The sequence below is a fragment of the Oncorhynchus mykiss genome, chromosome 1 (genome assembly GCF_013265735.2).
Source record: "Oncorhynchus mykiss isolate Arlee chromosome 1, USDA_OmykA_1.1, whole genome shotgun sequence".
NCBI lineage: Eukaryota > Metazoa > Chordata > Actinopteri > Salmoniformes > Salmonidae > Oncorhynchus > Oncorhynchus mykiss.
Window position 1 is genome coordinate 80426816 of NC_048565.1, and position 19142 is coordinate 80445957.

The 19142-nt window shown below is 45.3% G+C and overlaps 1 protein-coding gene across 2 annotated transcripts in view; it reads right to left on the reverse strand.

Annotated features, from left to right (window-relative positions):
• slc8a1b (solute carrier family 8 member 1b) overlaps nt 1–19142 on the reverse strand; it is a 237664-nt gene that overhangs the window by 17339 nt on the left and 201183 nt on the right. For both annotated transcript variants that reach the window (XM_036986620.1, XM_036986617.1), the window contains exon 6: nt 6560–6835. In XM_036986620.1, coding sequence (XP_036842515.1) covers nt 6560–6835 — 276 coding nt within the window. The remainder of the gene's footprint in view (nt 1–6559; nt 6836–19142) is intronic.

The following is a 19142-nucleotide window of genomic DNA, read 5'->3' on the forward strand; positions in this document are numbered from 1 at the left end:
GTTATATTGACTATAATTAAAGTGGGGCGAGAGGTGTGTTGTTATATTGACTATGATTAGAGTGGGGTGGGAGGTGTGTTGTTATATTGACTATAATTACAGTGGGGCGGGAGGTGTGTTGTTATATTGACTATAATTAGAGTGGGGTGGGAGGTGTGTTGTTATATTGACTATAATTAGAGTAGGGCGGGAGGTGTGTTGTTATATTGACTATGATTAGAGTGGGGCGGGAGGTGTGTTGTTATATTGACTATAATTAGAGTGGGGTGGGGTGTGTGTTGTTATATTGACTATAATTAGAGTGGGGTGGGAGGTGTGTTGTTATATTGACTATAATTAGAGTGGGGCGGGAGGTGTGTTGTTATATTGACTATAATTACAGTGGGGCGGGAGGTGTGTTGTTATATTGACTATAATTAGAGTGGGGTGGGAGGTGTGTTGTTATATTGACTATAATTAGAGTGGGGCGGGAGGTGTGTTGTTATATTGACTATAATTAGAGTGGGACGGGAGGTGTGTTGTTATATTGACTATAATTACAGTGGGGCGGGAGGAGTGTTGTTATATTGACTATAATTACAGTGGGGCGGGAGGTGTGTTGTTATATTGACTATAATTAGAGTGGGGTGGGGTGTGTGTTGTTATATTGACTATAATTAGAGTGGGGCGGGGGGTGTGGTGTTATATTGACTATAATTAAAGTGGGGCGAGAGGTGTGTTGTTATATTGACTATAATTACAGTGGGGCGGGAGGTGTGTTGTTATATTGACTATAATTACAGTGGGGCGGGAGGTGTGTTGTTATATTGACGATAACTACAGTGTGGCAGGAGGTGTGTTGTTATATTGACTATAATTACAGTGGGGCGGGAGGTGTGTTGTTATATTGACTACAATTACAGTGGGGCGGGAGGTGTGTTAATATATTGACTATAATTACAGTGGGGTGGGAGGTGTGTTGTTATGTTGACAAAATAACAGTGGGGCAGGAGGTGTGTTTTGTGTATTGACTATAATTACAGTGGGGTGGAAGGTGTGTTGTTATATTGACTATAATTACAGTGGGGCGGGATGTGTTGTTATATTGACTATAATTACAATGGGGCGGGAGGTGTGTTGTTATATTGAATATAATTACAGTGGGGCGGGAGGAGTGTTGTTATATTGACTATAATTACAGTGGGGCGGGAGGTGTGTTGTTATATTGACTATAATTACAGTGGGGCGGGAGGTGTGTTGTTATATTGACTATAATTACAGTGGGGCGGGAGGTGTGTTGTTATATTGACTATAATTAGAGTGGGGTGGGGTGTGTGTTGTTATATTGACTATAATTAGAGTGGGGTGGGAGGTGTGTTGTTATATTGACTATAATTAGAGTGGGGCGGGAGGTGTGTTGTTATATTGACTATAATTAGAGTGGGGTGGGAGGTGTGTTGTTATATTGACTATGATTAGAGTGGGGAGGGGGGTGTGTTGTTATATTGACTATAATTACAGAGGGGCGGGAGGTGTGTTGTTATATTAACTATGATTAGAGTGGGGTGGGAGGTGTGTTGTTATATTGACTATAATTACAGTGGGGCGGGAGGTGTGTTGTTATATTGACTATAATTAGAGTGGGGTGGGAGGTGTGTTGTTATATTGACTATAATTAGAGTAGGGCGGGAGGTGTGTTGTTATATTGACTATGATTAGAGTGGGGCGGGTGTTGTTATATTGACTATAATTACAGTGGAGTGGGAGGTGTGTTGTTATATTGACTATAATTACAGTGGGGCGGGAGGTGTGTTGTTATATTGACTATAATTACAGTGGGGCGGGTGTTGTTATATTGACTATAATTACAGTGGGGTGGGAGGTGTGTTGTTAAATTGACTATAATTAGAGTGGGGCAGGGGGTGTGGTGTTATATTGACTATAATTAAAGTGGGGCGGGAGGTGTGTTGTTATATTGACTATAATTACAGTGGGGCGGGAGGTGTGTTGTTATATTGACTATAATTACAGTGGGGCGGGAGGTGTGTTGTTATATTGACGATAACTACAGTGTGGCAGGAGGTGTGTTGTTATATTGACTATAATTACAGTGGGGCGGGAGGTGTGTTGTTATATTGACTATAATTACAGTGGGGCGGGTGTTGTTATATTGACTATAATTACAGTGGGGTGGGAGGTGTGTTGTTAAATTGACTATAATTACAGTGGGGCGGGAGGTGTGTTGTTATATTGACTATAATTACAGTGGGGCGGGAGGTGTGTTGTTATATTGACTATAATTAGAGTGGGGTGGGGTGTGTGTTGTTATATTGACTATAATTAGAGTGGGGTGGGAGGTGTGTTGTTATATTGACTATAATTAGAGTGGGGCGGGAGGTGTGTTGTTATATTGACTATAATTAGAGTGGGGCGGGAGGTGTGTTGTTATATTGACTATAATTAGAGTGGGGTGGGAGGTGTGTTGTTATATTGACTATAATTAGAGTGGGGCGGGAGGTGTGTTGTTATATTGACTATAATTAGAGTGGGACGGGAGGTGTGTTGTTATATTGACTATAATTACAGTGGGGCGGGAGGAGTGTTGTTATATTGACTATAATTACAGTGGGGCGGGAGGTGTGTTGTTATATTGACTATAATTAGAGTGGGGTGGGGTGTGTGTTGTTATATTGACTATAATTAGAGTGGGGCAGGGGGTGTGGTGTTATATTGACTATAATTAAAGTGGGGCGGGAGGTGTGTTGTTATATTGACTATAATTACAGTGGGGCGGGAGGTGTGTTGTTATATTGACTATAATTACAGTGGGGCGGGAGGTGTGTTGTTATATTGACGATAACTACAGTGTGGCAGGAGGTGTGTTGTTATATTGACTATAATTACAGTGGGGCGGGAGGTGTGTTGTTATATTGACGATAACTACAGTGTGGCAGGAGGTGTGTTGTTATATTGACTATAATTACAGTGGGGCGGGAGGTGTGTTGTTATATTGACGATAACTACAGTGTGGCAGGAGGTGTGTTGTTATATTGACTATAATTACAGTGGGGCGGGAGGTGTGTTGTTATATTGACTATAATTACAGTGGGGCGGGTGTTGTTATATTGACTATAATTACAGTGGGGTGGGAGGTGTGTTGTTATATTGACTATAATTACAGTGGGGCGGGAGGTGTGTTGTTATATTGACTATAATTACAGTGGGGCGGGTGTTGTTATATTGACTATAATTACAGTGGGGTGGGAGGTGTGTTGTTATATTGACTATAACTACAGTGTGGCAGGAGGTGTGTTGTTATATTGACTATAATTACAGTGGGGCGGGTGTTGTTATATTGACTATAATTACAGTGGGGCGGGTGTTGTTATATTGACTATAATTACAGTGGGGCGGTGGGTGTGTTGTTATATTGACTATAATTACAGTGGGGTGGGAGGTGTGTTGTTAAATTGACTATAATTAGAGTGGGGCGGGGGGTGTGGTGTTATATTGACTATAATTAAAGTGGGGCGGGAGGTGTGTTGCTATATTGACTATAATTACAGTGGGGCGGGAGGTGTGTTGTTATATTGACTATAATTACAGTGGGGCGGGAGGTGTGTTGTTATATTGACTATAATTACAGTGGGGCGGGCGTTGTTATATTGACTATAATTACAGTGGGGCGGTGGGTGTGTTGTTATATTGACTATAATTAGAGTGGGGTGGGAGGTGTGTTGTTAAATTGACTATAATTAGAGTGGGGCGGGGGGTGTGGTGTTATATTGACTATAATTAAAGTGGGGCGGGAGGTGTGTTGTTATATTGACTATAATTACAGTGGGGCGGGAGGTGTGTTGTTATATTGACTATAATTACAGTGGGGCGGGAGGTGTGTTGTTATATTGACTATAATTACAGTGGGGCGGGTGTTGTTATATTGACTATAATTACAGTGGGGTGGGAGGTGTGTTGTTATATTGACTATAATTACAGTGGGGCGGGAGGTGTGTTGTTATATTGACTATAATTAGAGTGGGGCGGGTGTTGTTATATTGACTATAATTACAGTGGGGTGGGAGGTGTGTTGTTATATTGACTATAATTACAGTGGGGCGGGAGGTGTGTTGTTATATTGACTATAATTAGAGTGGGGTGGGAGGTGTGTTGTTATATTGACTATAATTAGAGTGGGGCGGGAGGTGTGTTGTTATATTGACTATAATTACAGTGGGGCGGGTGTTGTTATATTGACTATAATTACAGTGGGGCGGGAGGTGTGTTGTTATATTGACTATAATTAGAGTGGGGCGGGAGGTGTGTTGTTATATTGACTATAATTAGAGTGGGGCGGGAGGTGTGTTGTTATATTGACTATAATTACATTTTGGACGGGAGGAGTGTTGTTATATTGACTATAATTAGAGTGGGGCGGGAGGTGTGTTGTTATATTGACTATAATTACAGTGGGGCGGGAGGAGTGTTGTTATATTGACTATAATTACAGTGGGAAGGGAGGTGTGTTGTTATATTGCGTATAATTACAGTGGGGCGGGGGGTGTTTTTTGAGGGCTCCAGCAGGGTCCTTTTACGCAGCACAACAGCACAGCGCTTTGGCGGCTAATACTAGCTAAACCCCCTCGTTATATTGTTTACACTCGTGTGTAGTGTCATGTATCACACTCATGCCCCGGAACACTAAAGGGCGGAACACAAAACACACCTGAGCCCCATGAACAATTACTCCAGGCTAATTAACATGGGTGGCGGAGCAGCGCAGTGATGTGTGTGTGTGTGTTTGTGTGTTTGTGTGAGCACGGGGAGACAGTGTTAAAATGTGTTTAGGAGGCAACTACATACACCTGGGAGTACAGGCAGTTAAAAAAAAGTCTGAAGTCTGAAAGTTAAAGACACACTTTGTGGAAACACACAGAATGACAGACAATGACTATTGACTGCTTGTATTATTTCTCTACACCTTTTTGTTCCCAGTCCTTATTGCTAGTGAAATGGGGTTAACGGTACTAGTGAGGGTTAAAGTAGTGCAGAGCGGTGAACCCAGCCCTGAGCCCTGAGTAAGTTACAGTGCATGGCTGGTCAGCAGGTATGTGAAGCGGCTCAGTGTCTACTACATGGACTGGGTGCTAATTAGCTAAGTACTGTAACAGGCCCAGTTGAAAGCTATTGAGCTATGTGTGTGTGTGTGTGTGTGCTCTGTACATAGTGTGAAACTCATGGAGAAACATGCAGTCACACCCAGGCTGCTGCTACAGTCCACACTGCAAAGAGCAGTGTGTGTGTGTGTGTGTGTGTGTGTGTGTGTGTGTGTGTGTGTGTGTGTGTGTGTGTGTGTGTGTGTGTGTGTGTGTGTGACTCCACATCTGAATCACTGCCCTTGTTCTGCCTCTAAAGACACTCATCTTCTGGTACCTCACCACTAACCCTTCTGGTACCTCACCACTAACCCTTCTGGTACCTCACCACTAACCCTTCTGGTACCTCACCACTAACCCTTCTGGTACCTCACCACTAACCCTTCTGGTACCTCACCACTAACCCTTCTGGTACCCCACCACTAACCCTTCTGGTACCTCACCACTAACCCTTCTGGTACCCCACCACTAACCTTTCTGGTACCTCACCACTAACCCTTCTGGTACCTCACCACTAACCCTTCTGGTACCTCACCACTAACCCTTCTGGTACCTCACCACTAACCATTCTGGTACCTCACCACTAACCCTTCTGGTACCTCACCACTAACCCTTCTGGTACCTCACCATTAACCCTTCTGGTACCCCACCACTAACCCTTCTGGTACCTCACCATTAACCCTTCTGGTACCTCACCACTAACCCTTCTGGTACCTCACCACTAACCCTTCTGGTACCTCACCACTAACCCTTCTGGTACCTCACCACTAACCCTTCTGGTACCTCACCACTAACCCTTCTGGTACCTCACCACTAACCCTTCTGGTACCTCACCACTAACCCTTCTGGTACCTCACCACTAACCATTCTGGTACCTCACCACTAACCCTTCTGGTACCTCACCACTAACCATTCTGGTACCTCACCACTAACCCTTCTGGTACCTCACCACTAACCCTTCTGGTACCTCACCATTAACCATTCTGGTACCTCACCACTAACCTTTCTGGTACCTCACCACTAACCCTTCATCACAGCACTGTGCAGTTTATACCAAGGTAGCTGTGAGGGGTTGAGCTGCTCTAACATGTGTATATAGACTCTTGTTCAACCCCCTCACTTGTATACAGATATGTTTAGCTGCTCAGGAATAGAGCATCAGCAAATGACTAAAATGTAATGTACACATGTAAACACGATCTAGCATGGGTATAAGCAGTGTAAATGGAAAATGGAAGAGGTAATCACTGAACACACTTGAAGTGTTAGGAGAGAGTAAATCCAGAGGACATGTTTAGGAAAAGCGTTACCACAATCATCACATACTGTAGTAGTACATCTGATGTCCTCCGTAAAAGGAATGCTACCATGACTATTACACAGCAAGTAAACGCAGCGTAAACACCAGTGTAAGTATATAATATTACCTGGCACAGAGGTCCCCAGTGCAACGAACACCACGGCGGTGACAGAGTCCTTGAGGCCCACAGTGCAGCCGAAGTGGGAGGCCAGGTCCCCGATGAAGGCTGTAAGCAGGCCGATCATGCAGATGGACACCACAAAGCAGGCCCAGCCATTCCAGTAGTCTGTTGGGGGCACGAACGCAAACAGAACCTTCCAGAAGACGGTGAGGAAGTGCATGACGTAGTCGAAGCAGGACGGCAGCTTCTCCTCGCCGCATTCTTCATCCTCGTCATCCTCACCTGGCCGAGAGAGAGAGGGGAGAGGGGGATGAGGAGAAAGATCTGGGATCTGAAAGGGTGAGATTATGATGAATTTATGAAAAAGAAAGAATGATATTCCTCAAACATTTACTGAAAACCAGACTTGAATTAACTTCCAATATTTTGTGAAATAAGGGAGCAAAGTGATGTGATTTGTGATGATGGTTTGCCTCTCATAACATCGGAGCTCGTTTGTCAGAGTGTAATCACGGCATGAGGTCTCAGACTGGAGCCAATCCCCTCCAACAGGTACACATAATCTGTGTGTGTGTCCCCACAGTATTCCTGATTATCAACATACTTGTATGTGTGTGAGTTCCTATTGTTGTTTTTATTGGTTTATTCAGATCCCCATTAGCTTTTGCAGAAGCAGCAGCTACTCTTCCTGGGGTCCACAGAAAACACAAAACATAACAAGTAACAAGACACCGATACACTGATAGACAAAGATGTAAAATAAATGTAAAATACAACCACATACAAACAATACAAAAAATAAATAGTTATGGCTGTGTGTGGGTAGTGTGTGTGTTGTCTGTAGTTTGTGTAGTGTACGGGCCTAACTACTGTATATCTACCAAAGCCCTAGGCTTACTGACAGCATGTCAGCCATTCACATCACAGACTGTCCTCTAGACACATTGGCACAGCTGTAGATAAACACAAACACACACTCATACAGAAACACACATCTTTCTAGACATACAATATTCATCTGGCATTTGATCATCGTTATTGCATTGTTAAATGGCCTGAACCACAATCTCAAGAGATCAAATTAGACATTTGGACATGTTCACATAGTGATGCATTGTAAAAGGGCAGACACGTTGCACAACGCCATTCATCTCGGAAATGTCAAGAGCAATTTTTCGTCCCGTTTTTAACAAGGTAAGCGCAAGACACAAAAAAATGCCTAGCACACACACACACACACACACACACACACACACACACACACACACACACACACACACACACACACACACACACACACACACACACACAATCCCTGATATAACCCCTTACACTCATCTCCTTATTCTCTTTCTCCCATGATCTCCCTTCATTCCTGTCTGCAGCTGGAGAAGAGAATGTATTTTTTCCACCCTGACCCCTCTCTACCACCCTGTCTCCATCCCCTTTATCCCACAAACCTGGGGTTAACTTTGAATCTCCCACTAGGACAGTCCCAGTCCCAAACCCATCATAACCAATTTAACAACACACCTCCCGCCCCACTAAAATATATTGTGTGCAAATGAAAAGCGAACACTAAATTCACTTTGCAATCAGAGCTTTGAGGTGTGGAGGTAGAGGTGGGGGTACAGGTGGAGGTAGAGGTGTGGGTACAGGTGGAGGTAGAGGTGTGGGTACAAGTGGAGGTAGAGGTGGAGGTAGAGGTGGGGGTAAAGATGGAGGTAGAGGTGGAGGTGGAGGTAGAGGTGGAGGTGGGAGTGGAGGTGAAGGTGGGCATACAGGTGGAGGTAGAGGTGGGGGTACAGGTGGAGGTAGAGGTGGAGGTACAGGTGGAGGTGGGGGTGGAGGTCGAGGTAGAGGTGGGGGTACAGGTGGAGGTAGAGGTGGGGGTACAGGTGAAGGTAGAGGTGGGGGTAGAGGTACAGGTGGAGGTAAGGGTACAGGTGGAGGTAGAGGTGAGTGTACAGGTGGAGGTAGAGGTGGAGGTAGATGTGGAGGTGGGGGTGGGGGTACAGGTGGAGGTAGTGGTGGAGTTGGAAGTAGAGGTAGAGGTGGGGGTACAGGTGGAGGTAGATGTGGGGGTACAGGTGGAGGCAGAGGTGGAGGTAGAGGTGGAGGTGGGCGTAGAGGTGGAGGTGGGCATACAGGTGAAGGTAGAGGTGGGGGTACAGGTGGAGGTAGATGTGGGGGTACAGGTAGAGGTAGAGGTGGAGGTGGGGGTACAGGTAGAGGTGGGCGTACAGGTGGGCGTACAGGTGGAGGTAGAGGTGGGCGTACTGGTGGAGGTAGAGGTGGGTAGAGGTGGAGGTAGAGGTGGAGATGGAGGTACAGGTGGAGGTAGAGGTAGACGTGGATGTGGGGGTGGAGGTAGAGGTAGATGTGGACGGAGAGGTGGAGGTAGAGGTGGAGATGGAGGTACAGGTTGAGGTAGAGGTAGACGTGGATGTGGGGGTGGAGGTAGAGGTAGATGTGGACGGAGAGGTGGGGGTACAGATTTTGGTAGTGGTGAAGTTGGAAGTAGAGGTAGAGGTGGAGGTGAGGGTACAGCTGGAGGTAGAGGTGGAGTTGGAGATAGAGGTGGAGGTAGAGGTGATGGGTACAGGAGGAGGTAGAGGTGGAGGTAGAGGTGGAGATGGAGGTACAGGTGGAGGTGGAGGTAGAGGTGGAGGTAGAGGTGGGGGTACAGGTAGAGGTAGAGGTGGGGGTACAGGTAGAGGTAGAGGTGGAGGTGGGGGTACAGGTGGAGGTACAGGTGGAGGTAGAGGTGGGGGTACAGGTGGAGGTAGTGGTGGGGGTACAGGTGGAGGTAGAGGTGGAGGTGGAGGTGGGGGTACAGTTAGAGGTAGAGGTGGAGGTGGGGCTACAGGTAGAGGTAGAGGTGGAGGTGGAGGTGGGGGTGGGGGTACAGGTGGAGGTAGAGGTGGAGGTAGAGGTGGAGGTAGAGGTGGGGGTACAGGTGGAGGTAGAGGTGGGGGAACAGGTAGAGGTGGGGCTACAGGTAGAGGTAGAGGTGGAGGTGGGGGTACAGGTAGAGGTAGAGGTGACGGTAGAGGTGGAGGTAGAGGTGGGGGTACAAGTGGAGGTAGAGGTGGTGGTAGAGGTGAAGGTAGATGTGGAGGTGGGGGTACAGGTGGAGGTAGTGGAGGTGGAGATAGAAGTAGTGTTTACTGTACTGTATGCAATTTTGTTTTTGTAGAACTGAAAGACGACCACCACGTTGGTAGAACGTGTCTATTTACAGACTAAAAGGAGGCTGCCATTGTGCAAATGGTAGTTGAAAATAGTGCCATAAAACTGTGGGAAATCCAACATCAGAGTGAGCTTATCAACCACAGTCCGCATCCTTAAGAAACACCATCTCTGGATGAAGCACATCTACAGAGCCCCTTTTGAAAGGAATTTCCAAAGAGTGAAGGATAAACAGTACAAATATGTGCAAGTAAGTTGATACAATACAACAGTAGCTAAGATGGGGAGAAGTATGTCCAACCATAACCTTCTTAACAACACTATCAACAAGGCAGGTCCTACAGGCCCTAGTTTCTACCTTCTTAACAACACTATCAACAAGGCACAGGTACAGGTGGAGGTAGAGGTGGGGGTACAGGTGAAGGTAGAGGTGGAGGTAGAGGTACAGGTGGAGGTAAGGGTACAGGTGGAGGTAGAGGTGAGTGTACAGGTGGAGGTAGAGGTGGAGGTAGATGTGGAGGTGGGGGTGGGGGTACAGGTGGAGGTAGTGGTGGAGTTGGAAGTAGAGGTAGAGGTGGGGGTACAGGTGGAGGTAGATGTGGGGGTACAGGTGGAGGCAGAGGTGGAGGTAGAGGTGGAGGTGGGCGTAGAGGTGGAGGTGGGCATACAGGTGAAGGTAGAGGTGGGGGTACAGGTGGAGGTAGATGTGGGGGTACAGGTAGAGGTAGAGGTGGAGGTGGGGGTACAGGTAGAGGTGGGCGTACAGGTGGGCGTACAGGTGGAGGTAGAGGTGAGCGTACTGGTGGAGGTAGAGGTGGGTAGAGGTGGAGGTAGAGGTGGAGGTAGAGGTGGAGATGGAGGTACAGGTGGAGGTAGAGGTAGACGTGGATGTGGGGGTGGAGGTAGAGGTAGATGTGGACGGAGAGGTGGGGGTACAGATTTTGGTAGTGGTGAAGTTGGAAGTAGAGGTAGAGGTGGAGGTGAGGGTACAGCTGGAGGTAGAGGTGGAGTTGGAGATAGAGGTGGAGGTAGAGGTGATGGGTACAGGAGGAGGTAGAGGTGGAGGTAGAGGTGGAGATGGAGGTACAGGTGGAGGTGGAGGTAGAGGTGGAGGTAGAGGTGGGGGTACAGGTAGAGGTAGAGGTGGGGGTACAGGTAGAGGTAGAGGTGGAGGTGGGGGTACAGGTGGAGGTACAGGTGGAGGTAGAGGTGGGGGTACAGGTGGAGGTAGTGGTGGGGGTACAGGTAGGGGTACAGGTAGAGGTAGAGGTGGAGGTGGAGGTGGGGGTACAGTTAGAGGTAGAGGTGGAGGTGGGGCTACAGGTAGAGGTAGAGGTGGAGGTGGAGGTGGGGGTGGGGGTACAGGTGGAGGTAGAGGTGGAGGTAGAGGTGGAGGTAGAGGTGGAGGTAGAGGTGGGGGTACAGGTGGAGGTAGAGGTGGGGGAACAGGTGGAGGTGGGGCTACAGGTAGAGGTAGAGGTGGAGGTGGGGGTACAGGTAGAGGTGACGGTAGAGGTGGGGGTACAAGTGGAGGTAGAGGTGGTGGTAGAGGTGAAGGTAGATGTGGAGGTGGGGGTACAGGTGGAGGTAGTGGAGGTGGAGATAGAAGTAGTGTTTACTGTACTGTATGCAATTTTGTTTTTGTAGAACTGAAAGACGACCACCACGTTGGTAGAACGTGTCTATTTACAGACTAAAAGGAGGCTGCCATTGTGCAAATGGTAGTTGAAAATAGTGCCATAAAACTGTGGGAAATCCAACATCAGAGTGAGCTTATCAACCACAGTCCGCATCCTTAAGAAACACCATCTCTGGATGAAGCACATCTACAGAGCCCCTTTTGAAAGGAATTTCCAAAGAGTGAAGGATAAACAGTACAAATATGTGCAAGTAAGTTGATACAATACAACAGTAGCTAAGATGGGGAGAAGTATGTCCAACCATAACCTTCTTAACAACACTATCAACAAGGCAGGTCCTACAGGCCCTAGTTTCTACCTTCTTAACAACACTATCAACAAGGCAGGTCCTACAGGCCCTAGTTTCTACCTTAACAACACTATCAACAAGGCAGGTCCTACAGGCCCTAGTTTCTACCTTCTTAACAGCACTATCAACAAGGCAGGTCCTACAGGCCCTAGTTTCTACCTTCTTAACAACACTATCAACAAGGCAGGTCCTACAGGCCCTAGTTTCTACCTTCTTAACAACACTATCAACAAGGCAGGTCCTACAGACCCTAGTTTCTCCATTCTTAACAACACTATCAACAAGGCAGGTCCTACAGGCCCTAGTTTCTACCTTCTTAACAACACTATCAACAAGGCAGGTCCTACAGACCCTAGTTTCTCCATTCTTAACAACACTACCAACAAGGCAGGTCCTACAGGCCCTAGTTTCTACATTCTTAACAGCACTATCAACAAGGCAGGTCCTACAGGCCCTAGTTTCTACCTTCTTAACAACACTATCAACAAGGAAGGTCCTATAGGCCCTAGTTTCTACCTTCTTAACAGCACTATCAACAAGGCAGGTCCTACAGGCCCTGGTTTTGTCGCACCTTGACTACTGTTCAGTCGTGTGGTCAAGTGCCACAAAAAATAACTTAGGAAAATTGCAATTGGCTCAGAACAGAGCAGCATGGCTGGCCTTTGGATGAACACAGAGAGTTAATATTAATAATATGCATGTCAATCTCTCCTGGCTCAAAGTGGAGGAGAGATTGACTTCATCACTACTTGTATTTATGAGAGGTATTGACTTGTTGAATGCACCGAGCTGTTTGTCTAAACTACTGGCACACAGCTCGGACACCCATGCAAGACATGCCACAAGAGGTCTCTTCACAGTCCCCAAGTCCAGAACAGACTATGAGAGGCGCATGGTACTACATAGAGCCATGGCTACATGGAACTCTATTCCACATCAAGTAACTGATGCAAGCAGTATAATTAGATTAAAAAAACAGATAAAAAACATCTTATGGAACAGCGGGGACTGTGAAGCAATACAAACATAGGCACAGACACAAGCATACACACACATGATAACATACAGTACGCACTATACACACACATCCACATGGATTTAGTACTGTAGATATGTGGTAGTGGTGGAGTAGGGGCCTGAGGGCACACAGCGTGTTGTGAAATCTGTGAATGTATTGTAAAGTTTTAAAAATGGTATAAACTGCATTTTGCTGGACCACAGTAAGAGTAGCTGCTGCCTTGACAGCAGCTAATGGGGATCCATAATAAATACACATACAAATGGAGGAGGCCTGTGGTGACATTTCCCAGCAGAGTCGTGTCAGAGGTGGATGCGTCATGCCAGAAGAAATTTCCCCAGCTGTCTGGCCAGGGAGAATATCACCTCTGATGTTGATGAAAATCTGTGGCCAGACCAAAACAACAGACATGACTGATTTTGTTTTCTCAATGGAGTATTTCATTCTTTACTTATGATTTAGATTTGATAGTTTCTTTATTTCTTCCGTACAATTGATCTAACATACAGTAGTATAAATAGGACTCTTTTTCTTCCTTTGCATATGCAAAATATATTTACTGTATGTTTGCATTTTTACTGTTTGAGTGCTTACAGTATGCTGTTTGACATGTATTGAGTCATGTTGAATTATAAAACTTGAATTTTTGCATTTATGTTCCTTTCTTGTTTGAGTAAACACAAACAACATACAGTATAACAACATCTTAGTCTTTACAATGATATAGGTTCCGATAGCAGTGTTTTGAATATGTCCCATTAGTGAGATCTCGGTTGTCACTAAATTAGGTTAATTTGATGTGTGTGTGTGTCTCATTTGTATACAGAGTTTCATTTTGAGTAGGGAGTACATGATTTTGATTACTGTGTTTCATTTTGCAAGATGTTTGGGTAAATTGGCTAACTGTTTTATGTTAAGAGTTTAGAGTTTTGAGTACCTGAGATGTAGTTTCAGCAAATTTGTGTTAACAATTGGGTAAAACTGTAAGCATGTTCGAAAAGCACACACACACACACACACACACACACACACACACACACACACACACACACACACACACACACACACACACACACACACACACACACACACACACACACACACACACACCCATTATGGCAGTATGAGTTTAAGTGCCTTTCTCTCACTCTCTCCACCTCTCTGTAGGGCCCTGTACAATCCCTATAAAATCCCTATAAAAATTGAGGAGAAGGTGGACAGAATCACGGAATCCAGACATTAAAACGGAATTCAACAATATTCAAAAATGTATTGAACTGAATAAGAAATCAACTAAATGTTTCATGTGAAACAGATTGTATAGTGCCCTATTGCTGGCAATGTATTTCTCAACCCCGCTCTGTCTTTTTTTCTCTTAATATTTTAGTCTCTTTCAGCCTTCATTTTATCTCCATTCATTATTTTTCTATACACAAAAACTCACTCTTTCACTCTCCATCCTTGGACACGGTCTATCTGACTGTCTCGCTGTCCCTCTTCTCTGTTCTAATCCTCCCTATCTGGGTTGCTGTTTTTGTTAGCAGCTGTCCTGTTGCGCCCCAGACTCTGTAAGACTCCCTCACCTAATCATCCAACATCCCCAGTTCACTATGACTCTTATCACGCCAAGCTGGGGACCCTTAGATTCTAAAATGTGCATAACAACTGTGTGTATAGGTTTGTAATAATGTGTGAGTATTCATAATATGCGTTTACCCTCCACTAGACCACGGACGCATATTGAGAGAGGCTACACCCAGTTCAGGTACATAATACATTTCCATCACAATCTGTGCGTATCCAAAAGGCTTCTCTAGTCTATCCTAATGAGAGGAGAGAGACTGAATGTATCACCATTGATTGGCGAAGCACCATGCGTTAACAGGCTGATAGACTTGTGTTAACAGGGTGATGGGAAACCCTCTCAGTGGAACAACCCCTCTCATTGAGCAGTCCCCAAACAACTCCCAGGCACTCCCAGAGATCCAATACAGAGAAAAGGGAAAAACCCTCCAGAAGATTCTATGTGTAGGGAGAAATTCCCAGGAGGTTGGTCTTTTGTTGCGAGCTGGCAGACGCAGAGGTGTTGGTGAGGTTTATCCGCTGTTTATCCACTGAGAATACCCGTGCTCTCCCCTCTGATAGGCGAGGGAGCGGATGCGTGCTCTTCTCTGATAGGCTGTTCAGGTAACGGCGGAACAGGGCAGGTGAGGATAAGGGTTGGTCAGTGTTAAACTCTCTCAGGGGGTTAGGAAGAGCTCCAGTCCAGAGTTTGGGTGGGCAGTGAAACTAAAAAGCAGGGGAACACAATGCATTTCTACATTGTAGAATAATAGTGGAGACATCAAAACTATGAAGTAACACATATGTAACCAAAATATATTTTATATTTGAGATGCTTCAAAGTAGCCACCCTTTGCCTTGATGACAGCTTTGTACATTCTTGGCATTCTCTCTTAACAGGTGTGCCTTGCTAAAAGTTAATTTGTGGAATTTCTTTCCTTCTTAATGCGTTTGAGCCAATCAGTTGATATACCTATTTGGTAAAAGACCAAGTCCATATTATGGCAAGAACAGCTCAAATAAGCAAAGAGAAATGATAGTCCATTATTACTTTAAGACATGAAGGTCAGCCAATGCGAAACATTTCAAGAAGTTTGAAAGTTTCTTCAAGTGCAGTCATAAAAAACATCAAGCGCTATGATGAAACTGGATTTCATGAGGACTGCCACAGGAAAGGAAGAGCCAGAGTTACCTCTGCTGCAGATGATACGTTCATTAGAGGTCCCAGCCTCAGAAATTGCAGCCCAAATAAATGCTTCACGGAGTTCAAGTAACAGACACATCACAACATCAACTTTTCAGAGGAAACTGCGTAAAACAGGCCTTCATGGCCGAATTACTGCAAAGAAACTACTACTAAAGGACACCAATAATAAGAAGAGATTTGCTTGGGCCAAGAAACACGAGCAATGAACATTAGACTGGTGGAAATCTGTCCTTTGGTCTGATGAGTCCAAATTTGAGATTATTGGTTCCAACTGCTGTGTCTTTGTGAGATGCAGAGTAGGTGAACGGATGATCTACGCATGTGTGGTTCCCACCGTGAAGCATAGAGGAGGAGGTGTGATGGTGTGGGGGTGCTTTGCATTCTGCAGCGATCCGCCATCCCTTCTGGTTTGCGATTAGTGGGACTATCATTTGTTTTTTAACAGGACAATGACCCAACACACCTCCAGGCTGTGTAAGGGCTATTTGACCAAGAAGGAGAGTGATGGAGGGAATGCCTCCACAATCACCCGACCTCAACCCAATTGAGATGGTTTGGGATTGGTTGGACTGCAGAGTGAAGGAAAAGCAGCCAACAAGTGCTCAGCATATGTGGGAACTCCTTCAAGACGGTTGGGAAAGCATTACAGGTGAAGCTGGTTGAGAGAATGCCAAGATTGTGCGGAGCTGTCATCAAGGCGAAGGGTGGCTACTTTGAAGAACTTCAAATATATTTGATTTGTTTAACACTTTTTTGGTTACTACATGACTCCATATGTGTTATTTTATAGTTTTAATGTCTTCACTATTATTCTACATTGCATAAAATAGTTTTAAAAAATGAAGCAAAACCCCTGAATGAGTCCAAACTTTTGACTGGTACTGTATGTGAGAATGCTGTTCATTGACTACAGCTCAGCGTTCAACAACATAGTGCCCTCCAAACTCATCACTAAGCTCAGGACTGTGGGACTGAACACCTCTCTCTGCAAATGGATCCTAGATTTCCTGACGGGCCGCACCCAGGTGGTAAGAGTAGGCAACAACACCTCCGCCAGGCTGACCGTCAACACAGGGGCCCCTCAGCGGTGCGTGCTTAGTACCCTCCTGTATTCCCTGTTCACCCACGACTATGTGGCCGCGCACAACTCCAACACCATCACTAAGTTTGCTGACGACACGACAGTGGTAGGCCTGATCACTGATGACGATGCAACGGCCTATAGGGAGGAAGTTAGTGACCTGGCAGTGTGGTGCCAGGACAACAACCTTTCCATCAACATCAGCAATACAAAGGAGCTGATCATGGACTAGATTTGGCATGGGCCCTCAAATCCTCAAAAAGTTATACAGCTGCACCATTGAGAGCATCTTGACTGGCTGCATCACGCTTGGTATGGTAATTGCTTGGAATCGGACGACCGCAAGGCGCTACAGAGGGTAGTGCGTACGACCCAATTCATCAACGGGGCCTATCTCCTTGCCATCCATTCAGTCTGGTTTTAGACCCCATCATATCACTGAGACGGCACTTGTGAAGGTGGTAAATTACATTTTAATGGCATCGGACCGAGGCTCTGCATCCTCGTGCTCCTAGACCTTAGTGCTGCTTTTGATACCATCGATCATCACATTCTTTTGGAGAGATTGGAAACCCAAATTGGTCTACACGGACAAGTTCTGGCCTGGTTTAGATCTTATCTGTCGGAAATACAGTGCCTTGCGAAAGTATTCGGCCCCCTTGAACTTTGCGACCTTTTGCCACATTTCAGGCTTCAAACATAAAGATATGAAACTGTATTTTTTTTGTGAAGAATCAACAACAAGTGGGACACAATCATGAAGTGGAACGACATTTATTAGATATTTAAAACTTTTTTAACAAATCAAAAACTGAAAAATTGGGCGTGCAAAATTATTCAGCTCCTTTACTTTCAGTGCAGCAAACTCTCTCCAGAAGTTCAGTGAGGATCTCTGAATGATCAATGTTGACCTAAATGACTAATGATGATAAATACAATCCACCTGTGTGTAATCAAGTCTCCGTATAAATGCCCCTGCACTGTGATAGTCTCAGAGGTCCGTTAAAAGCGCAGAGAGCATCATGAAGAACAAGGAACACACCAGGCAGGTCCGAGATACTGTTGTGAAGAAGTTTAAAGCCGGATTTGGATACAAAAAGATTTCCCAAGCTTTAAACATCCCAAGGAGCACTGTGCAAGTGATAATATTGAAATGGAAGGAGTATCAGACCACTGCAAATCTACCAAGACCTGGCCGTCCCTCTAGACTTTCAGCTCATACAAGGAGAAGACTGGTCAGAGATGCAGCCAAGAGGCCCATGATCACTCTGGATGAACTGCAGAGATCTACAGCTGAGGTGGGAGACTCTGTCCATAGGACAACAATCAGTCGTATATTGCACAAATCTGGCCTTTATGGAAGAGTGGCAAGAAGAAAGCCATTTCTTAAAGATATCCATAAAAAGTGTCGTTTAAAGTTTGCCACAAGCCACCTGGGAGACACACCAAACATGTGGAAGAAGGTGCTCTGGTCAGATGAAACCAAAATTTGACTTTTTGGCAACAATGCAAAACGTTATGTTTGGCGTAAAAGCAACACAGCTGAACACACCATCCCCACTGTCAAACATGGTGGTGGCAGCATCATGGTTTGGGCCTGCTTTTCTTCAGCAGGGACAGGGAAGATGGTTAAAATTGATGGGAAGATGGATGGAGCCAAATACAGGACCATTCTGGAAGAAAACCTGATGGAGTCTGCAAAAGACCTGAGACTGGGACGGAGATTTGTCTTCCAACAAGACAATGATCCAAAACATAAAGCAAAATCTACAATGGAATGGTTCAAAAATAAACATATCCAGGTGTTAGAATGGCCAAGTCAAAGTCCAGACCTGAATCCAATCGAGAATCTGTGGAAAGAACTGAAAACTGCTGTTCACAAATGCTCTCCATCCAACCTCACTGAGCTCGAGCTGTTTTGCAAGGAGGAATGGGAAAAAATGTCAGTCTCTCGATGTGCAAAACTGATAGAGACATACCCCAAGCGACTTACAGCTGTAATCGCAGCAAAAGGTGGCGCTACAAAGTATTAACTTAAGGGGGCTGAATAATTTTGCACGCCCAATTTTTCAGTTTTTGATTTGTTAAAAAAGTTTGAAATATCCAATAAATGTCGTTCCACTTCAAGATTGTGTCCCACTTGTTGTTGATTCTTCACAAAAAAAATACAGTTTTATATCTTTATGTTTGTAGCCTGAAATGTGTCAAAAGGTCGCAAAGTTCAAGGGGGCCGAATACTTTCGCAAGGCACTGTATATCAGTTTGTCTCTGTGAATGGTTTGTCCTCTGACAAATCAACTGTAAATTTCGGTGTTCCTCAAGGTTCCGTTTTAGGACCACTATTGTTTTCACTATATATTTTACCTCTTGGGGATGTTATTCGAAAACATTATGTTAACTTTCACTGCTATGCGGATGACACACAGCTGTACATTTCAATGAAACATGGTGAAGCCCCAAAATTGCCCTTGCTAGAAGCATGTGTTTCAGACATAAGGAAGTGGATGGCTGCAAACGTTCTACTTTTAAACTCGGACAA